Source organism: Dreissena polymorpha, chromosome 1, assembly GCF_020536995.1.
Source record: "Dreissena polymorpha isolate Duluth1 chromosome 1, UMN_Dpol_1.0, whole genome shotgun sequence".
Lineage (NCBI taxonomy): Eukaryota > Metazoa > Mollusca > Bivalvia > Myida > Dreissenidae > Dreissena > Dreissena polymorpha.
This window is the reverse complement of record NC_068355.1, coordinates 99,002,871-99,028,961: the sequence shown is the minus strand read 5'-3', so window position 1 is coordinate 99,028,961 and position 26,091 is coordinate 99,002,871. Positions and strand designations below refer to the sequence as shown.

At 48.2% G+C, this 26,091-nt stretch overlaps 1 protein-coding gene across 1 annotated transcript in view; it reads left to right on the top strand.

Annotated features, from left to right (window-relative positions):
- The first annotated feature begins 1,210 nt into the window (after nt 1–1,210).
- The window catches only part of LOC127842211 (nuclear pore complex protein Nup160-like), a 100,763-nt gene continuing 75,882 nt past the window's right edge, over nt 1,211–26,091 (top strand). The window contains exons 1-3 of the mRNA XM_052371615.1: nt 1,211–1,365; nt 2,197–2,308; nt 11,530–11,737. Coding sequence (XP_052227575.1) covers nt 1,269–1,365; nt 2,197–2,308; nt 11,530–11,737 — 417 coding nt within the window. The 5' untranslated portion in view covers nt 1,211–1,268. The remainder of the gene's footprint in view (nt 1,366–2,196; nt 2,309–11,529; nt 11,738–26,091) is intronic.

Here is a 26,091-nt window from a genome sequence, read left to right as displayed (position 1 = left end):
AGTTGTTGGGGTCCATTTGCCATCACAAAAGAAGACCATTTATTATTACTGAACACATCTTTGTCAGAAAGAAAATTTATGTTAAAATCTCCTTATATAAAAAATTATTTATCCTGAAAGTTATTAGCGTTTTTAAAATTAGAATCATTTGTCGATATCCATTGAATTGTAGAATCCGGTGGTCTGTATACAAAGTTTATTAAGAATGATTTTGTTTGAGGAAAAATTATTTCAATCCAAACTGATTCTAAATAAATACGTTTAAGTCCAATCTATGTTGGAAAGGTATGTTATCTTAAATATAAATTAATATGCCTCCACCCTTTCGATTGTTTCTGTCATGGCGAATAATGTTAGGAATATGTATATCATTATCTAATATTTCAGCATTTAAAAATGTTTCAATAAGTCCTAATATGTGAATATCCGAATTATAAAGTATATATTTGATTTCATCAAACTTTGGTAATATGTGATGAATGTTTAAACAAACAACATGTAATCCACTATTAGTGAACAAGGTTACGCAACATCCCACTATACGTGTTAATCAGCAGTAGTTTTATTTTCCCGCTACTATTAAAAGCCTCAGATTATGAATGACCTGTGCTGAGGAAAAATACTACGTCATTAAGACGCAGCAGATAGTGGACTATTTTTATCATTCATAAACATTCTCTTCCGCGACACGTATAAAACAAACCTTGTTTTATTGTTTTTTATATATGCTCCGTTCAAAAATACTCCATTTACCACGATATTCATATTATGTTTTCATTTGTGAATGAATATAGTTGAAGAACTTACACCTCAGGCTGTTGCATTAAGTATACAACTCTTTCTCGCGCGGATGCGGTAGATGCGGCAGTTATCAGGTTTATCGTAATTAAGAGCGTGCTGACTTGAAATTGTAGTACAAACATCAGTTGTTCGCAAGCGAACAACTAAAAATCAGCTTTCCCATTCAAATTTTGCACTTGAGAGGATATTTTATTTCAACCCAAAGATTGTATAGGTCACACTATACTAAAATATTTCCTTATCCATTTCAAGCAATAACTTAGAATACTCAACGCATAACATTGCGCATAGAGACCCTCGTAGCTGTACCTTTTCGTAAAGAACATACTAAGTCGAATGTATTTTAACTATAAAAAGATAGGTCAAGCAATATGTAAGAAAAAACTTGAACATGTCGCTATTAAACATCAATACACCGGCTACTCTCCGGTTGATGAAGGTACATAGGGTGCGTCTAAGGTGCAAAAATGGCGGAACTTGGAATGGAAAGTAACCGGCTTTATCGGGAAATTTATATACCAGGTGTAGGAAGCAACAAATGGAAAGAAATCGCTCTTAATACGGGTAGCGCTTATGCTCTCACAATATTGATGTACTTTGTTGGATATAAATCTTTAAAAATAATCTTGCATTATTAAGACACAATTCATGTCGCGAAAATATATTTCATTATATATTGTGCTTTATTCCTTTCCCTCAAATTAAAAAAGGCTCGTCAGAATAATATTAACAATGGAATATATACACTTATTGATAAAGCTGTCATCTACAGTATTCTACATTTTATATTCAAGTAGATGATACTTAAAGGGGCCTTTTCACAGATTTTGGCATTTTTTAACTTATTCATTAAATGCTTTATATTGATAAATGTAAACATTGGATCATAAAAGCTCCAGTAAAAAATCAAGAAAAAAATTAAAAAAAGGAAAAGAACATTGCCCGGAGCAGGTTTCGAACCAGTGACCTTTGGAGTCCTGCCAGAGTCCTGAAGTAAAAACGCTTTGACAAACTGAGCTATTCCGCCGAGTACACATTCTTGACGTATTTTATACCTTATATAAGCAATCTTCGTAGTTTCACAAAATTTAACGACAAAAACAGAACTCTCCAAATTATTCAATCGTTTCGCGTTGCAACGCTTTATAATTTTTAGGTTTTAAAATCGTCAAAAGATGCATATAATGGCTATATTAGAGCATGGTTAATGTTTAGTATTACTGTTTCCTCACAAATATCATAACTAAAACGAAAACTTACGAATCTGAAACAACTTTTTTTAATTTTGTCAATTTACCAAAGCGTGAAAAGATCCCTTTAATTTTGCTCAAGTGATACAGGATTTTGCTTCCTTTTATTAAAAGTTAAAAAAAAGAAAATATTTGAATATTACAGGAGCCTCTGCAAGCACCCTTCAAGACATCAAGGTTGCCGAAAGTTGTGGAGGTTACACATATAAACATGTTTCTGTGACAGCTTCTTTTACAAGGAACCGCTTTATTTACTGGTTTGTGATTTGATTCCATTTAGATCAAGCAATAACCTGATATCTTTCTTGAGCACTAAATGGTCATGGTGAGCTATTCAGCCTATTGTGAGCTTTTGTAAGTCATTCATCTTCTGACCTGCAGTCCTTTTTGTAAAGTATACTGTTGTTGTACTGTATAGGCCATTGTTTAATGTTAATGAAAATTTGTCAGAAAAAAAGCTCTTAGTTTAAACATTAGAAATTAATGGGAAAAAATTTCTGAGCTTAAGCAGAGAATTGAACCTGCCAACTTTAGTGGGGACAATTAGTGGAGCCAGAAGGAACCCTTAAAAACCTGTTGTCATGTTGATAAGTGTTTTTCCCAGACCCTTTTTGCATGGCACTGAGCCACGCCCCTGTGCTGAAGCGCCTCCTTACCCTTTTTAAAGGCAAAAGCCGCCACACGCCCTTATTCAGGGCTTTCCTTTGACCCGAGCTCCCGGGTTTTGACGCTTGAAAATTACAGAAGACCCCTTTTTGACTCTTGAGAAAATTACGTCATGCGTCACATTTGACCCGGGGGAATATACCGACTTGCATCAACGAGATCAAAAGTTGTTAAGACTAAGCGATAATTGGCTCGGGGCGGAGTATCTCATTTAGTACACGCTAATGGTTAACGCCTGTTTCCAATCATCGAAGCACAAGTCCACCCAGTAGGCGGAGTTTGGTTAATTAAGAAATCTAGTATTGACCAATTAAAACACTGCGTGTATTAACTTGCCATTATTTATCATAGCGTTTGTTCTCAGCTGTTTGCGGAAAAGACGTGTATTAAACCCACCTAGTTGCAATAATCCAACTCCCAGCTATTGACCCTCAGAGCTGTACGTATGTACTCATAAAAGCTCAGAGCATTTAAGAAGAACTATAAACCCACCAAAACAGAATGGACTCATCCGCGTCAGTTTTAATAATATTCAATATAAAACACAAAACACCGTAAAGCATATTTTAAGATATTTCCAGAGTATGGCAGAATGTATTTCCAAAGCTGAATGCACCCATCACTGTTTTACTTCATGATTGCTCAGTTCAAAGACGCGCGAAAGTTATGCTGGCATATGTACTGTCTACAACGTCAAATTACACGCTTTGTATCAAAGTTGCTAAAAATTAAATAAAGTCTCTATCTTCCTCTATATGGATTTATTAAATCGTCTAAAGGATGGAATAACTTTTCCATAATGACAACATTATAAAACAAGTTCAATTACATAAATCACACAAATTTAAAAGTTATACAGAAATCAGACAATGTAACAAATTACAAGAATCCTCTCCTCCCCAAGCTTTAAAGTTTGTATGGTATGCTGTAAAACAAATTGACTAGATTTAAATGTGGAAGATGGAAAAGGATGTCCACAAAGATCTGGAAATAGACAAGACATACATATAAATACTTAGTTATCTCCCTTCATGGGGGTAAGTTTTTGAGGGTACGTGAAAAACTGATTCCTGAAAATTAATATGTGTAACAATTATCATGATTATAAAGAATAAAACATGAATGTTTCTCGAATGATCATGATGATTATGATTTCAATAATCTAAAAAAAAAAGGTGAACTGGAAACAGTCAACAAATGATAACTATCGGGCATTAAACAGTTTATAAGTTAACACACACAGGTATTTCAACCATCGGTGAAATGAGACTTTCGGCCAGGCCGCCTAGGTGGTAACAGTTCTTTTTCTCCTGGGTTATTGTGTGGTAGCAACCTAGCGAGCTCTCGTGGTATCTTTGTCCCTCCAGTGTCTCTGTTCATGGGAGAAGAAGGATCAGGTTGTACATCCTCGGTTGGTGACGGTGTATCCGTCTCGACGGCCGGATCCAGGGTTGGTTGTGGTGGAGGCGAGGCCGGTTCCTGTGTAGCTTTAGGGGTTGCTTTCTCCGTAGCAGTAGGTGTTGGTAACGACTGAGGGTGTTGTGCGTGTTTATGAGTTAAAGATGATGATTTGGGACGCTGTGACTCAACTGCTTTCACGAGGGGATCCGTTGGTTTACTGAAGAACGGGGAGAATTTTCTCAAGTACTGTCTGTTACGTAGGGTGACCCTACCCGTTCCATCAACTCTGACCACATATTGGTGAAATTGCCGCACCTCAATCACTACACCTGTGCGCTCCCATCGCCTGGGCTGGTTTCCAACAAGATTTTGAATGAACACATGGTCTCCAATCTGCAGTGGGGGTAATTGCCTAGTATGTTCCGACCACTTTTCGTGGTCTCTGGAGTGGCGCTTCGCCAATGCCCTCTCGCGATGCGACAGTAATTCCTTCCAAGTCTCGTGTGGTTGATAACGTCCCATCAGTATCGGAATTGGATCACGAATGGGTCGGCCAAACAAAATGAGCGCTGGTGATGCCTTTGTTTCTGGATCGATCGAGTTTCTGTAGACCAGTAAAGCTCTCTGGAATTTGTCAGTGTCTAAAGACCCTGTGGGCGATGTGTTATCCATTAGCATGCGTTTAACAGTCTTCACAGCAAGTTCTGCCCTAGAATTGGCATGTGGGTTTGCAACTGAGCAAAGCCTGTGTCTGACGCCCCAGTTCCGTAGAAACTCTTGTGTCTTACCAGCCGTGAACTGTGGTCCACCATCTGATGTCAACTCTTCCGGAATGCCAAAGGTAACAAATGTCTCCCGAAGACGTTTAACTAGTCCCTCTGCACCAGACTCAGACTTGTACACCATCGGCCAGTTAGAATATCTGTCCACGACCACAACATAGTCAGTATTGTTGTAAGTGAAATAGTCAGCACAAATCTGTTGGAACGGGAACTCAGGTGGCTTAATTTCAACTGGGGGCTGCATGGGGTTTGATTTAGCTATTTTGTGGCAGTGTGAGCATTGGTCTCTAATCCTTGCAATATCAACAGTGATATCTGGCCAGTATACAGAGTCCACAGCCCTCGCCTGCATTGCACTGACGCCTTGGTGTGCAGCATGAAGTGCGTTAAGTACAGATTCCCGGAATACAGCTGGAATCACAACGCGATGACCCACAAGTATCACGCCATCCACTACACACATACTGGGTGATAAACGATGGTAAGCTCTTAACTCTGGGGGCAAATCTTTGGTATCTTCTGGGAATCCCTGTGCTATGCATTGAACGAGGTTTCGGAGATTCGGGTCGGACGCCGTAGCCTCACGAAGCATGTCCCATGTAACCACTGTACATACAGAATGGAGAGTACTGGACGCTGCTGCCAATGTGGATCTATCATCAGCATCATCGGTATCATCAGATTGTTGGTATAGACTAGTGAGCACGTCATGGATAGAAATATGCTCATCAGCAAGTGAATGAAGTTCCGCCGGGTCTCCTGGAAGGTGGAGGCGTTCCGGACTACCTGTTGGATAGCGTGATGCAGCATCAGGACCGAGATTCTTCTTGCCTGGAACATGGACCACAGTAAATTGGTATCCAAGTGTCTTCTCCTTGAGGTTTAGTAAGCGTCTGTTGGCAATCTCAGAGAGTGAACGATCATTCAGGATCTGCAGGAGTGGCTTATGATCTGTGGCAATGATAAGGTCTGTGCATCCAAGCACATAATATCGTGTTTGGTGAAGGGCATACACAACGGCTAAAGCCTCACCTTCAATGGCAGCGTACCTACTCTCTGCTGGGTGGGTGAATCTGCTTCCAACAAGACAAAGTTTCCAACCTTCAGGGCAACATGCAGGGGTTCTGGAAGTACATGCACAGTATTTTTGCATCATGAGGAAGCCAACCCCATCAACTGACCAATCTGTGGAAAGACACGTCAATCGAGCAGGGTCAAATAAGCGGACACCATCCCTCATTTCTTGTATGATGGCTTCTTTGGACTGGCTGAATGCTTTGGTGAGTTCATCTGTCCACTCGAATTTTGTAGATGGTTTGAGCAGAGTGCGGAATGGCTTCATTTGCTTTGTTCTGGCAAAAGCATAGGCACCCTGGTTAATGAGTCCAAACCATGCCCTTGCCCCAGTGATGTCTGTAGGGACCGGGAAGTTACGAACAGCATCAATAAACTTGGCACTCGGTCGGATATTGGTAGGTGTAATCGTTAAGCCTGCAAAATCCACAGTGTCTTGCGCGAATTGAAACTTGCTAGGGTTTAGTGTGATTCCATTCCTCGCACACATGTCCAGCCACTCGCATGTTTGGAAAAAAGCAGCTTTGACAGAGTCTGCCCACATACAGGTATCATCAACACATTTAACTTTGTTGTCAAAGTTGGTGATGATGGCATCAAATCGCTGATTATATGCGTCGCCGCTTGCTAGGAATCCCTGAGGAGCTACTTTGTAGCGATACCGACCCCACGGCGTGATGAAGGTGGTAAAGTGCCGATCCTCCTCACGGATAGGAACGGAATGGTAACCGTTCCATGCATCAGTCACAGTTTTCTTCGTGTTTTGTGGGACTTTGTCGGCAAGATGAAACGGGCTTGGCACGTGGTGTGTTTGACGGACGGAACAACGGTTAAGAGGTTGCAGGTCTACCGTTCTTCTGGGGGTGCCGTCAGCTTTACTTGTGACCACCATCCTTGAACACCAAGTTGTGGGTGTGTTAGGACTCACTCGCTCGAGCACACCTATGCGGACATCTCTCTCAAGGTCAGCATGCACCTTTTCTTGCCAATGGATCGGAACTAACGCTGGTTTATGAACTGCTACAGGTTTCGAGTCGGGGTCAATGTGAAGTTGGAGTGGGTCACAGCACATAAGCGGCAATGGCTGATGCTCACAAACATTGAATACAGTTGATCCGTAGTAATCAAGCAACCACTTTTTCAAACAGTCAACTTTTTCGTCTGTGGCGTCTATCCCAGGTGGAAGCTCTGTTGGCAGCAGTGGGGGCTTATTTTGCCGTCTTGGACAGGAGCATAGTACATCATCTGGGACATGAGTGGAAGCAGCGATCTCAGAAGAATTAACATTACAGATAGGAAATTCTGGATGGATCATTCCCAGTGAAGCAAGAGCTTCTCTGCAAAGAAAAGCCTTATTCATTGTTTCTGAAACATAGCAAAGTAACCTAGTGGATTTGGGAGGTGACATTGCATTAGTGGTTTGAACGTTAATAGCAATAGCTCCGATCACACCTAGATCTTCTTTGATGGCTCCACGCATGGTAAGTTTTACTGGAAGAAGATCTTGCTTTGTGATTCCCATGTGATTGACGTACTGTAATGGCATTATCGAACTTTGGCACCCTGTATCGGCTACCATAGCCATGTTCAAGGATTTCAGTTTCGAGGTGTCATTCATTGGGTACCCAAACAATGTGTGGTCCTGTGGAACTGGTGTGACTGTCACTGTGATCATTGGATGTGGCTTTGAAGGCCGTGCAATCCACTGGCCATCGAACACATGGTGCTGAAGACTATGTAATGTTTGTATGTCACATGATAGGCTTTCTTCAGACACAGTACATAACTGATCAAACACATAACCCACGTCGTTAACATTCTTAACTCTGTTTGAATTTGAATTGTCATGTGGTCTATTGTTTTGATACTTATTGTTCCTATTCTTTGGACAGTTCCTTGAAGATGAATCACGGTGACCCCATGTACTACAATTGACACACTTGCTGCAACATGACGTGAAGTGTCCTTTAACCGCACATTTTACACATGTGGATGTCCATGCCTCACAATGTTTAGTTCTTGTTTTACGGTCATTTCTCTGGCCGTGTGATGGGCCGCCACATGCCCAACATCTCTTAGCAGGTTGTTCATTTGACACCAACGGTTGTGAATTACCTACTGCACCTAGCGAATCGCCAACAGCACTTTTTGTCGCTTTGCCTTGCTCCTTTTGTGCAATGAATGAGACAGTCTCGTCCAAGGTCCTATCAGTCTTCGAGTCCCCGAGGAGATCAGACAGAATTTCCGGGTCAGCAATGCCCCTGATCAAATTGTCTTTTATAATCTCTTCACTGTAATCGAAAACATGCGCACACCCTGGCTCTTTACAGTTGGCTTTGTATTGACATAAGGCTGCCTGACCCCTTAACGTAGCGAGATATGTACGAATTCCAGTTGCAGGGGACTGTACCATGCGATTCATCTTCAGTCTATGTACGAGCGTGCTCTCTTCTTTAACGGCTAGTCTCTTTATAGCATTGAGAAGATCGTTCTCTGGCATTTTCGAGACATCACCCTGGATATCTCTCATTAAGTCTGTTCTCAGGTCACTATCACAACAATAAAACAAGGCTGTCGGTATCATGGCGTTCGTGATCGCCATGCCCGCTTTGTACATGTTCCATTGTCTTTGGAAAGCAGACCACTGATCTGGGTCACATCCTATGCCAATTTTTGGCGATTCTAACTTTATCTTGGTGGGCTGTACCGTAGTTGGAGCTGGGTGGGCATTCTTCTCATGGATCTGGAGGGCGGCAGTTAAAGCGGCAGCAAATTCTGGCCCCAGGTCCTGTGATTCCCATTCGCAACCATCAACTGGGCAAGTCAGTTTCACCATTTTCAAATGTTAGTAGGATGAGATTGTTAGATGCTGTGAGATTCAAATGTTAGTAGGATGATTACTGTTAGATTTGTTAGATTTGTGGGCATAAATAAAACATTGTTCGTGACATTTACCCGACATTTACAGAAGAAAAGAGAAATGCCATTCAGAATCTACGTTTTAGATCTTTGTGGACATAAATAAAGTCTCTATCTTCCTCTATATGGATTTATTAAATCGTCTAAAGGATGTCCACAAAGATCTGGAAATAGACAAGACATACATATAAATACTTAAAAAATAAAAAAAAATAAAAATAACTATAGAACCGATATAACTGACCTTGTGGCAAAGTGACAATTTTTGCATGAGCTAATTTAATTGATTACAAAATACATGTAGGCGTAATAATTGACCGTTTGAGAAGGCATAGAAAACGGCATGTTTGTCGCACGTCTTCAGTGAAGATGGCACATGAAATAATTTAAGGGCGTCGGAATTTTTGATGGGATTAAATACGGAGGCACCTTTATCGGCGAGTAGAAATAATTTCCTTTTATTGTTTACCGATTTATATAGGCTATTGTGTTTAGGTACCACCCGTATTTTATTTTTTTTTTGTGATAGCCAGCGGAAATCTTTTTTTTTCACATTTTGAATTTCATTCTTAATTTAATAGCCATGCGTGGTAGATCATTGAAAACAGTGTGTCAGGAATTAATTGACAACCACACTGAGTTATTCCCTGACTTTTGCATCCTGGCAAAGTACATGCTGACAGCACCGCTCACCAGTGTTGCTTGTGAGAGTGGGTTTTCCACGCAAAACAGACTAAAAACTAAAGCAAGACCAGGTATGTCCCATGAAAAAGTCACCAATCTTATCCGGATCATAGAGGAAGGTCCTGCAGTGAGTGACTTTCCATCCCAGAATGTGCTGCGCAGGTTTCAGGACATGTGCAAGAGAAGAAAGTGATAGTTTGCTGGTTTATGCTAGTTGTGTGTGTGTGTGTGTAGTCATAGTGTTGTTTTATTACATTTTCTTTACTAGGGCACCCAAATGAGATCACTCTTTAAATGCATGAATGATTTATTTATTTGCTCAAATGATTGTTGGTTTGTAGAACATATGACATATTGTTTTGCTGTATACATGAAGTAAATGTTGTATTAGAATACATATTTTGTATGTAAACTTTGAGATGTTGTGTAGGACATATGACATATTGCTCTCTGAGATGTTGTGTAAGACATGATAATCATTATGATATGACATATTACTCTTTGAGATGTTGTTTAGAACATATGACATATTACTCTGCTGTATACATGAAGTTAATGTTGTATTAGAATACATGTTTTGTATTTATTAATCATTGAAATATTGTGTTTAAATGCATAGTGTTGTAGTGACAGTAAAATGTAAGAAATAAATGTTAACATACATGTATCTTTTAATTTGTTGCTTTTTATATATTATATCTCAGTAATTTGCTTAAATTGCAAAAAATCATTGACTCTCCTGCTTTATTATTAGGACTCTTAGAAGTTTGATTTTGACTCTTGAAAATATGGTCCCAAGAGTCCTTGACTCTTGAGATTTGAGGTCTAAGGAAAGCCCTGCTTATTGATAACATCATCATTACCTCTTTACCAAACTTTTAAGCCTAGTAGTATCAGAGTATGGCCCCAAGGCAGCGATGATGAGCGCAATTGTGAATTGGTCATGCGTGAATAACCCTGTGTTATCGATAATTCGATAATTTCAGTGGCTTAGTGGCTTTGTTATACAATGCACACTAATCAGTCCGAAATGTGTACTCCTCCACAATAAAATTGTCGACAGTTACATAGAAGACTGATGATGAAAACTCTGTGGAAATAAAGCAAGCTGTATCTTTATCATTATGGTCCTTTAGATAATTATTGAAACAACTATTGAACCATATACTAATTTAAATGAATAGCGAATTTAATCTGATATACAATTTTAAATTGCTTTGTGCACCTGTCACATCATATTAAGAAGATGGTGGACAATAAAGAAAACAAAATGTGACCCTTGGCAGAAATGGCAAACAAAAATCTAATTTTATATGAACATCATACAGATTTGCTGTGCTGAACAGCTGTCTGGAACTGAATATTTTGCCTGGTTAATATATTAATATTAATTGAAGTATGTTTAATAATATGTTTAATTACTCACACTTGAATGTGTTTGTTTATTTTATTTTTTCCCCACAACTGTCACTGATGTGATTAAATGTTCCTCCCAAAACTAGATTTTGACCGAATGTTTTGTCCTAATTATATTTGCCTAAACTGTGTGCAAAAATGCCCTTTTTAAATGTAATGCACCATGCCCCTTTGCCTCGTGGGAAAAACACTATTTATTTTCTTCACAACTATTCATATTTTCTCACATTGAACTAAGAAACATTTACATAGAATTTAATTAGTATACACAAACTTAATAACTCTGAGCACCAGTATTTTGATCATCCGGAAATTTCATCTTACCCCTGAAAATTTCAAGCACAGGGTTATTTGATTAGGGATTTTCCAAATCTATCGAAATCTCAGTCACTGACAAAATAATATTTAATCAAACAGTAAGTAAATAAATTCATACATTCATTATCTGTAGCAAAATTTTGAAATTCGCGGCAGAGGAACTCTTGTTAGTATTACTGTTGTAAAAAGTGATTCATAATCAATCGTTTCTATTTTAGGAAAGCAGTTGGCGATGTTCTAGAACTAATAGAAGAAAGTCTGGATTATGACCTGTATGGCTCCAAGGTCAAATTCCACTTCCAGGACATGGCCATTCTGGGTGGGGTCTCGGTTCATGAGTCCCATGGCTGGGTGGTGGTGCTAGTACCAACAGTGGCCAGTGTTCACAGGCTTGTGTTCCCTCACCCAAGCAAACTGCATAGAAACGTAAACAGTTTGTCATTCACCTTTTTATTATTAACAGTGAATCTGTTTATGTTGTATTTTGCCATAATACATGTATCACACAGTGCTCCAGATAGGATATGAAAAGGGCAGGTTGCTGTTTTTGTCAGAAAGTTGCTTAAGGGCATTCATTAATATATTTCATAACTTATTTTTAATAGAGAGCATAGCTCTTGAAATATGTGCTGAGTGTGTGATTGTATAAAAGCACTTTAGTGGAAGCAGCACTGGCTGAATCTCTTAATATATGTATAATACTACATACTAAGTCATATATTTTTTCGTTTGATACATTGATTTTCTAATAAATTAATTAATATAGTTTACCAGGGCTCGCGTTAGGGGGCGATGTGGGCGACTAAATCGCTTTCTTACGCCAAACGTCGCCTAAAATTTAAGAAATTGTAGATAAAAAGCGACTTCCAGTCTCCCTCTTATTGGAATTTGTTTACATCCAGTTTTCTCGATGTCAAGGTCTGACTCAATTTTCCAATACACACTGTCGCAGCTCGTAGCGTGTCGTAATTGAGCGACAGGTAATTTGAGGTAAACCCCGCCCCGATTCTCCCAACCTCCGAACTTATCTAATCGGCGATCGATATTTGTCAAGTCAGCATTCAAGTCACATGGTAGCTGGCCAATCAACATGGAGTTCGCTCACACATTGGGTCATTCATGTGCAGACACTGTATACTTGGAAATACACAGTTGATATTGTCGTCTGCCAACCCTATAGCGGCCGATGGCAAACGTCGTATTTAAAGATAAACAAATAAAAAGGAGCCTAACAATAAAAAAAATATTTCTAAGTTGATCACTTTACATTTCTACCGACTATCGATCTGAATTAACAAAAGGATGATAATTAAATAATTAGATCTATGTTGATGATGTTACACCTTTCTGCAGGTTATCGCTTGAAATTAAAAGGTGATAATAAAGTTGTTTTTTAACCCACAAACTATGCTATTGTAAAGCAATTTGTCAATTAAATTGTATATTAATTACGTATTTGCTAGGTTTTTTAACCCACAAACTATGCTATTGTAAAGCAATTTGTCAATTAAATTGTATATTAATTACGTATTTTCTAGGTTTCGGATTTTCATTTTTTGCTGTCAAACGATATGCACAATTTGTTTCATGTGCGTAACGCGTACAATTTTTATGACTGTCATTTTCAATACGTTATTTTTCGTTGATTATAATTTAATTTCCAAGTTCTTTAAAGAAGAAATAGAATAACAAATACAGATGGGGTGATGCGGACGGTGTGCTTATCATATTTCGAATTGTATTCACATTAAATTGCAATTGGAACGACTATAAAAAATAACTAGGGATGGCATCGAATACCAATATCGGTATTCGAATGTTCGCAAATTCATTCAATCGAATATTCGAATATTCGCATAAAACGGCTGGATTGATTTTACCATGTTATGTGTTAATTTCCATTGGTTTGTAAGTTATATCCGTTTACTATATACGAGGCTGTTTATTAACGTTGCTATCTAAAAAAAAAAATGTACGCTGTCGACTAATACTAGGACGGATACTGTGATCAGGCACAAATAGAATGAAAAACATCGTGTCATAGAATTTTATTTTTTATTGATTCCACAGATTTGTAGCAGACCGCGCCTATGTAAAACTAAGTTTACACACATTACACGTTGCGGTCTTCTTATCCTCAGACCGTGTATAGTATTCCATACTGCAGAAGGGGCTGGTGGCATTTTCAGATTTGAATTATGATTCCTTGATGATTGTTTAGTTTATATCATCTGTTCCTTTTGAGTAATTCACATATTTAAATGTCTGTCCAAACTGTGATCACAAAAACTAAATTATTATTCGCAAGTAAATTGAAGCCCTTAATTGGTACCTAATTGACAAACAACAGTTCGGGCCCTTTCTTATATTAAGTATATTGCATTGCGCGATTTGAGTTATTCACACATTTTAATGGCTGTACATACTGTGATCACAAAACTTAATTATTATTCGCCAGTCAATTGAAACCGTTAATTGGCACCCCATTGGCGAAAGCAGTCGGGGCCTTTCTTAGAGCGTGTATATTGCATTGCGCAATCAACACTGATACGGGCAGGGTTATCAGTTTGACACGAAGAACGTCACGTCAAACATGTTACTCCCAGATGATTTCGGTTGCTTTTAGTAAGCGGATCGCAGGTCATTAAATATTGGTGAAATTACGGTTGTATAAAAATGCGAATATGCGAATATCATTTTTATTATTCGAATGCTGACCATTCAATCGAATATTCGAATATTCGAATAATTTTGCCATCCCTAAAAATAACAAATAATTATTAAGAAAGCATATGCTTAATGTCATATATCAAACATAAATATTTATCTGGCCTGACAGTTTAGTTTAGCTTATGTTATCTACTGCTTCATAAACATTTTATCTTTGAAATACTTTAGTTTGTATACTATGATATTTACATCAAAATAGATTGAAACTAGAGCTAGTAAAATTTTAGTTATTTATCTGTCGTGTATATTATTACTAACATGGTTAATTAGAACTGCTGGAAAAATTAAGATACACAAAAGAAATATAATTATGTGTACTACAGTGGTATTCTTCAATAATGTGATACACATATATGTGTGTTGTAACGCCCTACATGCAAACCGTTGTGTCCGAGTCTCTCCACTTCTTCCTAGAGTCTCCTCACTTCTCCCTAAATCAGTGTCAAGGAAGAAGTCACTTCTCCCTTAAATTTGAGCCCAGCGTGAGCCCTGGTTTACTGTGAAAAACTTGTTCATTCTTTCAAATTTCAAATACAATTTGCTGTATGGTAATGTGATCAGATGGAAAAAGGGTATGGCTGGGTTCAGAGGTGACAGTTGGGTGCCAGTGAGCTGGGTATGGCTGGGTTCAGAGGTGACAGTTTGGTGCCAGTGAGCTGGGTATGGCCGGGTTCAGAGGTGACAGTTGGGTGCCAGTGAGCTGGGTATGGCTGGGTTCAGAGGTGACAGTTGGGTGCCAGTGAGCTGGGTATGGCTGGGTTCAGGTGACAGTTGGGTGCCAGTGAGCTGGGTATGGCTGGGTTCAGAGGTGACAGTTTGGTGCCAGTGAGCTGGGTATGGCCGGGTTCAGAGGTGACAGTTGGGTGCCAGTGAGCTGGGTATGGCTGGGTTCAGAGGTGACAGTTTGGTGCCAGTGAGCTGGGTATGGCCGGGTTCAGAGGTGACAGTTGGGTGCCAGTGAGCTGGGTATGGCCGGGTTCAGAGGTGACAGTTGGGTGCCAGTGAGCTGGGTATGGCTGGATTCAGAGGTGACAGTTGGGTGCCAGTGAGCTGGGTATGGCTGGGTTCAGAGGTGACAGTTGGGTGCCAGTGAGCTGGGTATGGCTGGGTTCAGAGGTGACAGTTGGGTGCCAGTGAGCTGGGTATGGCTGGGTTCAGAGGTGACAGTTGGGTGCCAGTGAGCTGGGTATGGCTGGGTTCAGAGGTGACAGTTTGGTGCCAGTGAGCTGGGTATGGCCGGGTTCAGAGGTGACAGTTTGGTGCCAGTGAGCTGGGTATGGCCGGGTTCAGAGGTGACAGTTGGGTGCCAGTGAGCTGGGTATGGCTGGGTTCAGAGGTGACAGTTGGGTGCCAGTGAGCTGGGTATGGCCGGGTTCAGAGGTGACAGTTGGGTGCCAGTGAGCTGGGTATGGCTGGGTTCAGAGATGACAGTTTGGTGCCAGTGAGCTGGGTATGGCCGGGTTCAGAGGTGACAGTTGGGTGCCAGTGAGCTGGGTATGGCTGGGTTCAGAGGCGACAGTTGGGTGCCAGTGAGCTGGGTATGGCTGGGTTCAGAGGTGACAGTTTGGTGCCAGTGAGCTGGGTATGGCCGGGTTCAGAGGTGACAGTTGGGTGCCAGTGAGCTGGGTATGGCTGGGTTCAGAGGTGACAGTTGGGTGCCAGTGAGCTGGGTATGGCTGGGTTCAGAGGTGACAGTTGGGTGCCAGTGAGCTGGGTATGGCTGGGTTCAGAGGTGACAGTTTGGTGCCAGTGAGCTGGGTATGGCTGGGTTCAGAGGTGACAGTTGGGTGCCAGTGAGCTGGGTATGGCTGGGTTCAGAGGTGACAGTTGGGTGCCAGTGAGCTGGGTATGGCTGGGTTCAGAGGTGACAGTTTGTTGCCAGTGAGCTGGGTATGGCTGGGTTCAGAGGCGACAGTTGGGTGCCAGTGAGCTGGGTATGGCTGGGTTCAGAGGTGACAGTTGGGTGCCAGTGAGCTGGGTATGGCTGGGTTCAGAGGTGACAGTTGGGTGCCTGTGAGCTGGGTATGGCTGGGTTCAGAGGTGACAGTTGGGTGCCAGTGAGCTGGGTATGGCTGGGTTCAGAGGTGATAGTTGGGTGCCAGTGAGCTGGGTATGGCTGGGTTCAGAGGTGACAGTTGGGTGCCAGTGAGCTGCGTATGGCTGGGATTCAGAGGTGACAGTTGGGTGCCAGTGAGCTGGGTATGGCTGGGTTCAGAGGTGACAGTTGGGTGCCAGTGAGCTGGGTATGGCTGGGTTCAGAGGTGACAGTTGGGTGCCAGTGAGCTGGGTATGGCCGGGTTCAGAGGCGACAGTTGGGTGCCAGTGAGCTGGGTATGGCTGGGTTCAGAGGTGACAGTTGGGTGCCAGTGAGCCGGGTATGGCTGGGTTCAGAGGTGACAGTTGGGTGCCAGTGAGCCGGGTATGGCTGGGTTCAGAGGCGACAGTTGGGTGCCAGTGAGCTGGGTATGGCTGGGTTCAGAGGCGACAGTTGGGTGCCAGTGAGCTGGGTATGGCTGGGTTCAGAGGTGACAGTTGGGTGCCAGTGAGCTGGGTATGGCTGGGTTCAGAGGTGACAGTTGGGTGCCAGTGAGCTGGGTATGGCTGGGTTCAGAGGCGACAGTTGGGTGCCAGTGAGCCGGGTATGGCTGGGTTCAGAGGTGACAGTTGGGTGCCAGTGAGCCGGGTATGGCTGGGTTCAGAGGTGACAGTTGGGTGCCAGTGAGCCGGGTATGGCCGGGATTCAGAGGCGACAGTTGGGTGCCAGTGAGCTGGGTATGGCCGGGTTCAGAGGCGACAGTTGGGTGCCAGTGAGCCGGGTATGGCTGGGTTCAGAGGCGACAGTTGGGTGCCAGTGAGCCGGGTATGGCCGGGTTCAGAGGCGACAGTTGGGTGCCAGTGAGCTGGGTATGGCCGGGTTCAGAGGTGACAGTTGGGTGCCAGTGAGCTGGGTATGGCCGGGTTCAGAGGTGACAGTTGGGTGCCAGTGAGCTGGGTATGGCTGGGTTCAGATGCGACAGTTGGGTGCCAGTGAGCTGGGTATGGCCGGGTTCAGAGGCGACAGTTGGGTGCCAGTGAGCTGGGTATGGCCGGGTTCAGAGGTGACAGTTGGGTGCCAGTGAGCTGGGTATGGCTGGGTTCAGAGGCGACAGTTGGGTGCCAGTGAGCTGGGTATGGCCGGGTTCAGAGGTGACAGTTTGGTGCCAGTGAGCTGGGTATGGCTGGGTTCAGAGGCGACAGTTGGGTGCCAATGAGCTGGGTATGGCTGGGTTCAGAGGCGACAGTTGGGTGCCAGTGAGCTGCGTATGGCTGGGTTCAGAGGTGACAGTTGGGTGCCAGTGAGCTGGGTATGGCCGGGTTCAGAGGCGACAGTTGAGTGCCAGTGAGCTGGGTATGGCTGGGTTCAGAGGCGACAGTTGGGTGCCAGTGAGCTGGGTATGGCTGGGTTCAGAGGCAACAGTTGGGTGCCAGTGAGCTGGGTATGGCCGGGTTCAGAGGTGACAGTTTGGTGCCAGTGAGCTGGGTATGGCTGGGTTCAGAGGCGACAGTTGGGTGCCAGTGAGCTGGGTATGGCTGGGTTCAGAGGCCACAGTTGGGTGCCAGTGAGCTGGGTTTGGCTGGGTTCAGAGGTGACAGTTGGGTGCCAGTGAGCTGGGTATGGCTGGGTTCAGAGGTGACAGTTTGGTGCCAGTGAGCTGGGTATGGCTGGGTTCAGAGGCGACAGTTGGGTGCCAGTGAGCTGGGTATGGCTGGGTTCAGAGGTGACAGTTGGGTGCCAGTGAGCTGTGTATGGCTGGGTTCAGAGGTGACAGTTGGGTGCCAGTGAGCTGGGTATGGCTGGGTTCAGAGGTGACAGTTGGGTGCCAGTGAGCTGGGTATGGCTGGGTTCAGAGGCGACAGTTGGGTGCCAGTGAGCTGGGTATGGCAGGGTTCAGAGGCGACAGTTGGGTGCCAGTGAGCTGGGTATGGCCGGGTTCAGAGGCGACAGTTGGGTGCCAGTGAGCTGGGTATGGCCGGGTTCAGAGGTGACAGTTGGGTGCCAGTGAGCTCGGGTATGGCCGGGTTCAAGAGGTGACAGTTGGGTGCCAGTGAGCTGGGTATGGCAGGGTTCAGAGGCGACAGTTGGGTGCCAGTGAGCTGGGTATGGCCGGGTTCAGAGGCGACAGTTGGGTGCCAGTGAGCTGGGTATGGCCGGGTTCAGAGGTGACAGTTGGGTGCCAGTGAGCTGGGTATGGCTGGGTTCAGAGGCGACAGTTGGGTGCCAGTGAGCTGGGTATGGCTGGGTTCAGAGGTGACAGTTGGGTGCCAGTGAGCTGGGTATGGCTGGGTTCAGAGGCGACAGTTGGGTGCCAGTGAGCTGGGTATGCTGGGGTCTGGGTTCAGAGGCGACAGTTGGGTGCCAGTGAGCTGGGTATGGCTGGGTTCAGAGGCGACAGTTGGGTGCCAGTGAGCTGGGTATGGCCGGGTTCAGAGGCGACAGTTGAGTGCCAGTGAGCTGGGTATGGCTGGGTTCAGAGGCGACAGTTGGGTGCCAGTGAGCTGGGTATGGCTGGGTTCAGAGGCGACAGTTGGGTGCCAGTGAGCTGGGTATGGGCCGGGTTCAGAGGCGACAGTTTGGTGCCAGTGAGCTGGGTATGGCTGGGTTCAGAGGCGACAGTTGGGTGCCAGTGAGCTGGGTATGGCTGGGTTCAGAGGGCCACAGTTGGGTGCCAGTGAGCTGGGTATGGCTGGGTTCAGAGGTGACAGTTGGGTGCCAGTGAGCTGGGTATGGCGGGTTCAGAGGCGACAGTTGGGTGCAAGTGAGCTGGGTATGGCTGGGTTCAGAAGGTGACAGTTGGGTGCCAGTGAGCTGGGTATGGCTGGGTTCAGAGGTGACAGTTGGGTGCCAGTGAGCTGGGTATGGCCGGGTTCAGAGGCGACAGTTTGGTGCCAGTGAGCTGGGTATGGCTGGGTTCAGAGGTGACAGTTGGGTGCCAGTGAGCTGGGTATGGCTGGGTTCAGAGGTGACAGTTGGGTGCCAGTGAGCTGGTTATGGCCGGGTTCAGAGGTGACAGTTGGGTGCCAGTGAGCTGGGTATGGCTGGGTTCAGAGGTGACAGTTTGGTGCCAGTGAGCCGAGTATGGCTGGGTTCAGAGGTGACAGTTTGGTGCCAGTGAGCTGGGTATGGCCGGGTTCAGAGGTGACAGTTGGGTGCCCGTGAGCTGGGTATGGCTGGGTTCAGAGGTGACAGTTGGGTGCCAGTGAGCTGGGTATGGCCGGGTTCAGAGGTGACAGTTGGGTGCCAGTGAGCTGGGTATGGCTGGGTTCAGAGGTGACAGTTGGGTGCCAGTGAGCTGGGTATGGCTGGGTTCAGAGGTGACAGTTGGGTGCCAGTGAGCTGGGTATGGCTGGGTTCAGAGGCGACAGTTGGGTGCCAGTGAGCTGGGTATGGCTGGGTTCAGAGGTGACAGTTGGGTGCCAGTGAGCTGGGTATGGCTGGGTTCAGAGACGACAGTTGGGTGCCAGTGAGCTGGGTATGGCTGGGTTCAGAGGCGACAGTTGGGTGCCAGTGAGCCGAGTATGGCTGGGTTCAGAGGCGACAGTTGGGTGCCAGTGAGCTGGGTATGGCCGGGTTCAGAGGCGACAGTTGGGTGCCAGTGAGCTGGGTATGGCTGGGTTCAGAGGCGACAGTTGGGTGCCAGTGAGCTGGGTATGGCTGGGTTCAGAGGCGACAGTTGGGTGCCAGTGAGCTGGGTATGGCCGGGTTCAGAGGCGACAGTTGGGTGCCAGTGAGCTGGGTATGGCTGGGTTCAGAGGCGACAGTTGGGTGCCAGTGAGCTGGGTAAGGCCGGGTTCAGAGGCGACAGTTGGGTGCCAGTGAGCTGGGTATGGCTGGGTTCAGAGGCGACAGTTGGGTGCCAGTGAGCTGGGTATGGCTGGGTTCAGAGGCGACAGTTGGGTGCCAGTGAGCTGGGTATGGCTGGGTTCAGAGGCGACAGTTGGGTGCCAGTGAGCTGGGTATGGCTGGGTTCAGAGGCGACAGTTGGGTGCCAGTGAGCTGGGTATGGCTGGGTTCAGAGGCGACAGTTGGGTGCCAGTGAGCTGGGTATGGCTGGGTTCAGAGGCGACAGTTGGGTGCCAGTGAGCTGGGTATGGCTGGGTTCAGAGGCGACAGTTGGGTGCCAGTGAGCTGGGTATGGCTGGGTTCAGAGGCGACAGTTGGGTGCCAGTGAGCTGGGTATGGCTGGGTTCAGAGGCGACAGTTGGGTGCCAGTGAGCTGGGTATGGCTGGGTTCAGAGGCGACAGTTGGGTGCCAGTGAGCTGGGTATGGCTGGGTTCAGAGGCGACAGTTGGGTGCCAGTGAGCTGGGTATGGCTGGGTTCAGAGGCGACAGTTGGGTGCCAGTGAGCTGGGTATGGCTGGGTTCAGAGGCGACAGTTGGGTGCCAGTGAGCTGGGTATGGCTGGGTTCAGAGGCGACAGTTTGGGTGCCAGTGAGCTGGGTATGGCTGGGTTCAGAGGCGACAGTTGGGTGCCAGTGAGCTGGGTATGGCTGGGTTCAGAGGCGACAGTTGGGTGCCAGTGAGCTGGGTATGGCTGGGTTCAGAGGCGACAGTTGGGTGCCAGTGAGCGGGTATGGCCGGGTTCAGAGGTGACAGTTGGGTGCCAGTGAGCTGGGTATGGCCTGGGTTCAGAGGCGACAGTTGGGTGCCAGTGAGCTGGGTATGGCTGGGTTCAGAGGCGACAGTTGGGTGCCAGTGAGCTGGGTATGGCCTGGGTTCAGAGGCGACAGTTGGGTTGCCAGTGAGCTGGGTATGGCCTGGGTTCAGAGGGCGACAGTTGGGTGCCAGTGAGCTGGGTATGGCTGGGTTCAGAGGCGAACAGTTGGGTGCCAGTGAGCTGGGTATGGCTGGGTTCAGAGGCGACAGTTGGGTGCCAGTGAGCTGGGTATGGCTGGGTTCAGAGGCGACAGTTGGGTGGCCAGTGAGCTGGGTATGGCTGGGTTCAGAGGCGACAGGTTGGGGTGCCAGTGAGCTGGGTATGGCTGGGTTCAGAAGGCTGACAGTTGGGTGCCAGTGAGCTGGGTATGGGCCTGGTTCAGAGGCGACTAGTTGGGTGCCAGTGAGCTGGGTATGGCTGAGTTCAGCAGGCCGACAGTGGGTGCCAGTGAGGCTGGGTATGCCGGGTTCAAGAGGCGGACAGTGGGGTGCCAGTGAGCTGGTATGGCCTGGGTTTCAGAGGCACGACAGTTGGGTGCCAGTGAGCTGGGTATGGCTGGGATTCAGAGGCGACAGTTGGGTGCCAGTGAGCTGGGTATGGCTGGGGTAAGAGGCGACAGTTGGTGTCCCGTGAGCTGGGTAGGCCTGGGTTGGTTCAGAGGTGACAGTTGGGTGCCAGTGAGCTGGGTTATGGGCTGGGTTCCAGATGTGCGAAGTTGGGTGCCAGTGGAGCTGGGTATGCTGGGTTCATAGGCGATAGTTGGTGTGCCAGATGGCTGGGTATGGCGGATTCGAGGCGAGTTGGGTGCCAGTGAGCTGGGTATGGCTGTGGGTTCAGAGGCTGACAGTTGGGCTGCCCAGTGAGCTGGGTATGGCTGGGGTTCAGAAGGCGACAGTTTGGTTGCCCAGTGAGCTGGGTATGGCTGGGTCAGAGGCTGACAGTTGGGTGCCAGTGAGCTGGGTATGGCGGGTTCAGAGGTGACAGTTGGGTGCCAGTGAGCTGGGTATGGCTGGGTTCAGAGGTGACAGTTGGGTGCCAGTGAGCTGGGTATGGCTGGGTTCAGAGGCTGACAGTTGGGGTGCCAGTGAGCTGGGTATGGCTGGTTTCAGAGGTGACAGTTGGGTGCCAGTGAGCTGGGTATGGCTGGGTTCAGAGGTGACAGTTGGGTGCCAGTGAGCTGGGTATGGCTGGGTTCAGAGGTGACAGTTGGGTGCCAGTGAGCTGGGTATGGCTGGGTTCAGAGGTGACAGTTGGGTGCCAGTGAGCTGGGTATGGCTGGGTTCAGAGGCGACAGTTGGGTGGCCAGTGAGCTGGGTATGGCTGGGGTTCAGAGGCGACAGTTGGGTGCCAGTGAGCTGGGTATGGCTGGGTTCAGAGGCGACAGTTGGGTGCCAGTGAGCTGGGTATGGCTGGGTTCAGAGGCGACAGTTGGGTGCCAGTGAGCTGGGTATGGCTGGGTTCAGAGGCGACAGTTGGGTGCCAGTGAGCTGGGTATGGCTGGGTTCAGAGGCGACAGTTGGGGTGCCAGTGAGCTGGGTATGGCTGGGTTCAGAGGCGACAGTTGGGTGCCAGTGAGCTGGGTATGGCTGGGTTCAGAGGCGACAGTTGGGTGCCAGTGAGCTGGGTATGGCTGGGTTCAGAGGCGACAGTTGGGTGCCAGTGAGCTGGGTATGGCTGGGTTCAGAGGCGACAGTTGGGTGCCAGTGAGCTGGGTATGGCTGGGTTCAAGAGACGACAGTTGGGTGCCAGTGAGCTGGGTATGGCTGGGTTCAGAGGCGACAGTTGGGTGCCAGTGAGCTGAGTATGGCTGGGTTCAGAGGCGACAGTTGGGTGCCAGTGAGCTGGGTATGGCTGGGTTCAGAGGCGACAGTTGGGTGCCAGTGAGCTGGGTATGGCTGGGTTCAGAGGCGACAGTTGGGTGCCAGTGAGCTGGGTATGGCTGGGTTCAGAGGCGACAGTTTGGGTGCCAGTTAGCTGGGTATGGCTGGGTTCAGAGGCGACAGTTGGGTGCCAGTGAGCTGGGTATGGCCTGGGTTCAGAGGACAGTTGGGTGCCAGTGAGCTGGGTATGGCTGGGTTCAGAGGCGACAGTTGGGTGCCAGTGAGCTGGGTATGGCTGGGTTCAGAGGCGACAGTTGGGTGCCAGTGAGCTGGGTATGGCTGGGTTCAGAGGCGACAGTTGGGTGCCAGTGAGCTGGGTATGGCTGGGTTCAGAGGCGACAGTTGGGTGCCAGTGAGCTGGGTATGGCTGGGTTCAGAGGCGACAGTTGGGTGCCAGTGAGCTGGGTATGGCTGGGTTCAGAGGCGACAGTTGGGTGCCAGTGAGCTGGGTATGGCTGGGTTCAGAGGCGACAGTTGGGTGCCAGTGAGCTGGGTATGGCTGGGTTCAGAGGCGACAGTTGGGTGCCAGTGAGCTGGGTATGGCTGGGTTCAGAGGCGACAGTTGGGTGCCAGTGAGCTGGGTATGGCTGGGTTCAGAGGCGACAGTTGGGTGCCAGTGAGCTGGGTATGGCTGGGTTCAGAGGCGACAGTTGGGTGCCAGTGAGCTGGGTATGGCTGGGTTCAGAGGCGACAGTTGGGTGCCAGTGAGCTGGGTATGGCTGGGTTCAGAGGCGACAGTTGGGTGCCAGTGAGCTGGGTATGGCTGGGTTCAGAGGCGACAGTTGGGTGCCAGTGAGCTGGGTATGGCTGGGTTCAGAGGCTGACAGTTGGGTGCCAGTGAGCTGGGTATGGCTGGGTTCAGAGGCGACAGTTGGGGTGCACAGTGCGCTGTGGTATTATTGCTGCTTGGGTTCAGAGGCGACTAGTTGGGTTGCCAGTGCGCTGGGTATGGCTGCTGGTTTCAAGAGGCAGACAGTGGTGCCAGTTAGCTGGGTTATGGCATGGGGTTCAGAGGCGGACAGTTGGTTTGGGTTGCCAAGTGAGCTGGGTATGCCTGGGTTCAGAGGGGACAGTTGGGTGCCAGTGAGCTGGTATGGCCTGGTTCAGAGGCTACAGTTGGGTGCCAGTGAGCTGGGTTATGGCTGGGTTCAAGAGGTTGGACAGTTGGGTGCCAGTGAGCTGGGTATGGCTGGTTTCAGAGGCGACAGTTGGGTGCCAGTTGAGCTGGGTACTGGCCTGGGTTTCAGAGGCGAACAGTTGGGTGCCAGTGAAGCTGGTTGGTCTATGGCTGCGGTTCAGAGGGACAGTGGGTTGCCCGTGAGCTGGGTATGGGCCAGGTTCAGAGGCGCGACAAAGTTGGGTGCCGTGAGTGAGCTGGGTATGGCTGGGTTCAGAGGTGACAGTTGGGTGCCAGTGAGCTGGGTATGGCTTGGTTCAGAGGCTGACAGTTGGGTGCCAGTGAGCTGGGTATGGCCTGGAGTTCAGAGCGACAGTTGGGTGCCAGTGAGCTGGGTATGGCTGGGTTCAGAGGCGACAGTTGGGTGCCAGTGAGCTGGGTATGGCTGGGTTCAGAGGCGACCAGTGGGGTGCCAGTGAGCTGGGTATGGCTGGGTTCAGAGGGCGACAGTTGGTGCCAGTTGAGCTGGGTATGGCTGGGTTCAGAGGCGACAGTTGGGTGCCAGTGAGCTGGTGTATGGCTGGTTCAGAGGCGACAGTTGGGTGCCAGTGAGCTGGGTATGGCTGGGTTCAGAGGCGACAGTTGGGTGCCAGTGAGCTGGGTATGGCCTGGGTTCAGAGGCGACAGTTGGGTGCCAGTGAAGCTGGGTATGGCTGGGTTCAGAGGCGACAGTTGGGTGCCCAGTGAGCTGGGTATGGCCTGGGTTCAGAGGCGACAGTTGGGTGCCAGTGAGCTGGGTATGGCTGGGTTCAGAGGCGGACAGTTGGGTGCCAGTGAGCTGGGTATGGCTGGGTTCAGAGGCGACAGTTGGGTGCCAGTGAGCTGGGTATGGCTGGGTTCAGAGGCGACAGTTGGGTGCCAGTGAGCTGGGTATGGCTGGGTTCAGAGGCGACAGTTGGGTGCCAGTGAGCCTGGGTATGGCTGGGTTCAGAGGCGACAGTTGGGTGCCAGTGAGCTGGGTATGGCTGGGTTCAGAGGCGACAGTTGGGTGCCAGTGAGCTGGGTATGGCTGGGTTCAGAGGCGACAGTTGGGTGCCAGTGAGCTGGGTATGGCCTGGGTTCAGAGGCGACAGTTGGGTGCCAGTGAGCTGGGTATGGCTGGGTTCAGAGGCGACAGTTGGGGTGCCAGTGAGCTGGGTATGGCTGGGTTCAGAGGCTGACAGTTGGGTGCCAGTGAGCTGGGTATGGCTGGGTTCAGAGGCGACAGTTGGGTGCCAGTGAGCTGGGTATGGCTGGGTTCAGAGGCGACAGTTGGGTGCCAGTGAGCTGGGTATGGCTGGGTTCAGAGGCGACAGTTGGGTGCCAGTGAGCTGGGTATGGCTGGGTTCAGAGGTGACAGTTGGGTGCCAGTGAGCTGGGTATGGCTGGGTTCAGAGGCGACAGTTGGGTGCCAGTGAGCTGGGTATGGCTGGGTTCAGAGGCGACAGTTGGGTGCCAGTGAGCTGGGTATGGCTGGGTTCAGAGGCTGACAGTTGGGTGCCAGTGAGCTGGGTATGGCTGGGTTCAGAGGCGACAGTTGGGTGCCAGTGAGCTGGGTATGGCCGGGTTCAGAGGCTGACAGTTTGGTTGCCAGTGAGCTGGGTATGGCTGGGTTCAGAGGCGACAGTTGGGTGCCAGTGAGCTGGGTATGGCTGGGTTCAGAGGTGACAGTTGGGTGCCAGTGAGCTGGGTATGGCTGGGTTCAGAGGCGACAGTTGGGTGCCAGTGAGCTGGGTATGGCTGGGTTCAGAGGCGACAGTTGGGTGCCAGTGAGCTGGGTATGGCTGGGTTCAGAGGCGACAGTTGGGTGCCAGTGAGATGGGTATGGCTGGGTTCAGAGGCGACAGTTGGGTGCCAGTGAGCTGGGTATGGCTGGGTTTCAGAGGCGACAGTTGGGTGCCAGTGAGCTGGGTATGGCTGGGTTCAGAGGCGACAGTTGGGTGCCAGTGAGCTGGGTATGGCTGGGTTCAGAGGTGACAGTTGGGTGCCAGTGAGCTGGGTATGGCTGGGTTCAGAGGGACAGTTGGGTGCCAGTGAGCTGGGTATGGCCTGGTTCAGAGGCGACAGTTGGGTGCCAGTGAGCTGGGTATGGCTGGGTTCAGAGGCGACAGTTGGGTGCCAGTGAGCTGGGTATGGCTGGTTCAGAGGCGACAGTTGGGTGCCAGTGAGCTGGCGTATGGCTGGGTTCAGAGGCGACAGTTGGGTTGCCAGTGAGCTGGGTATGGCCTGGGTTCAGAGGCGAACAGTTGGGTGCCAGTGAGCTGGGTATGGCTGGGTTCAGAGGCGACAGTTGGGTGCCAGTTGAGCTGGGTATGGCT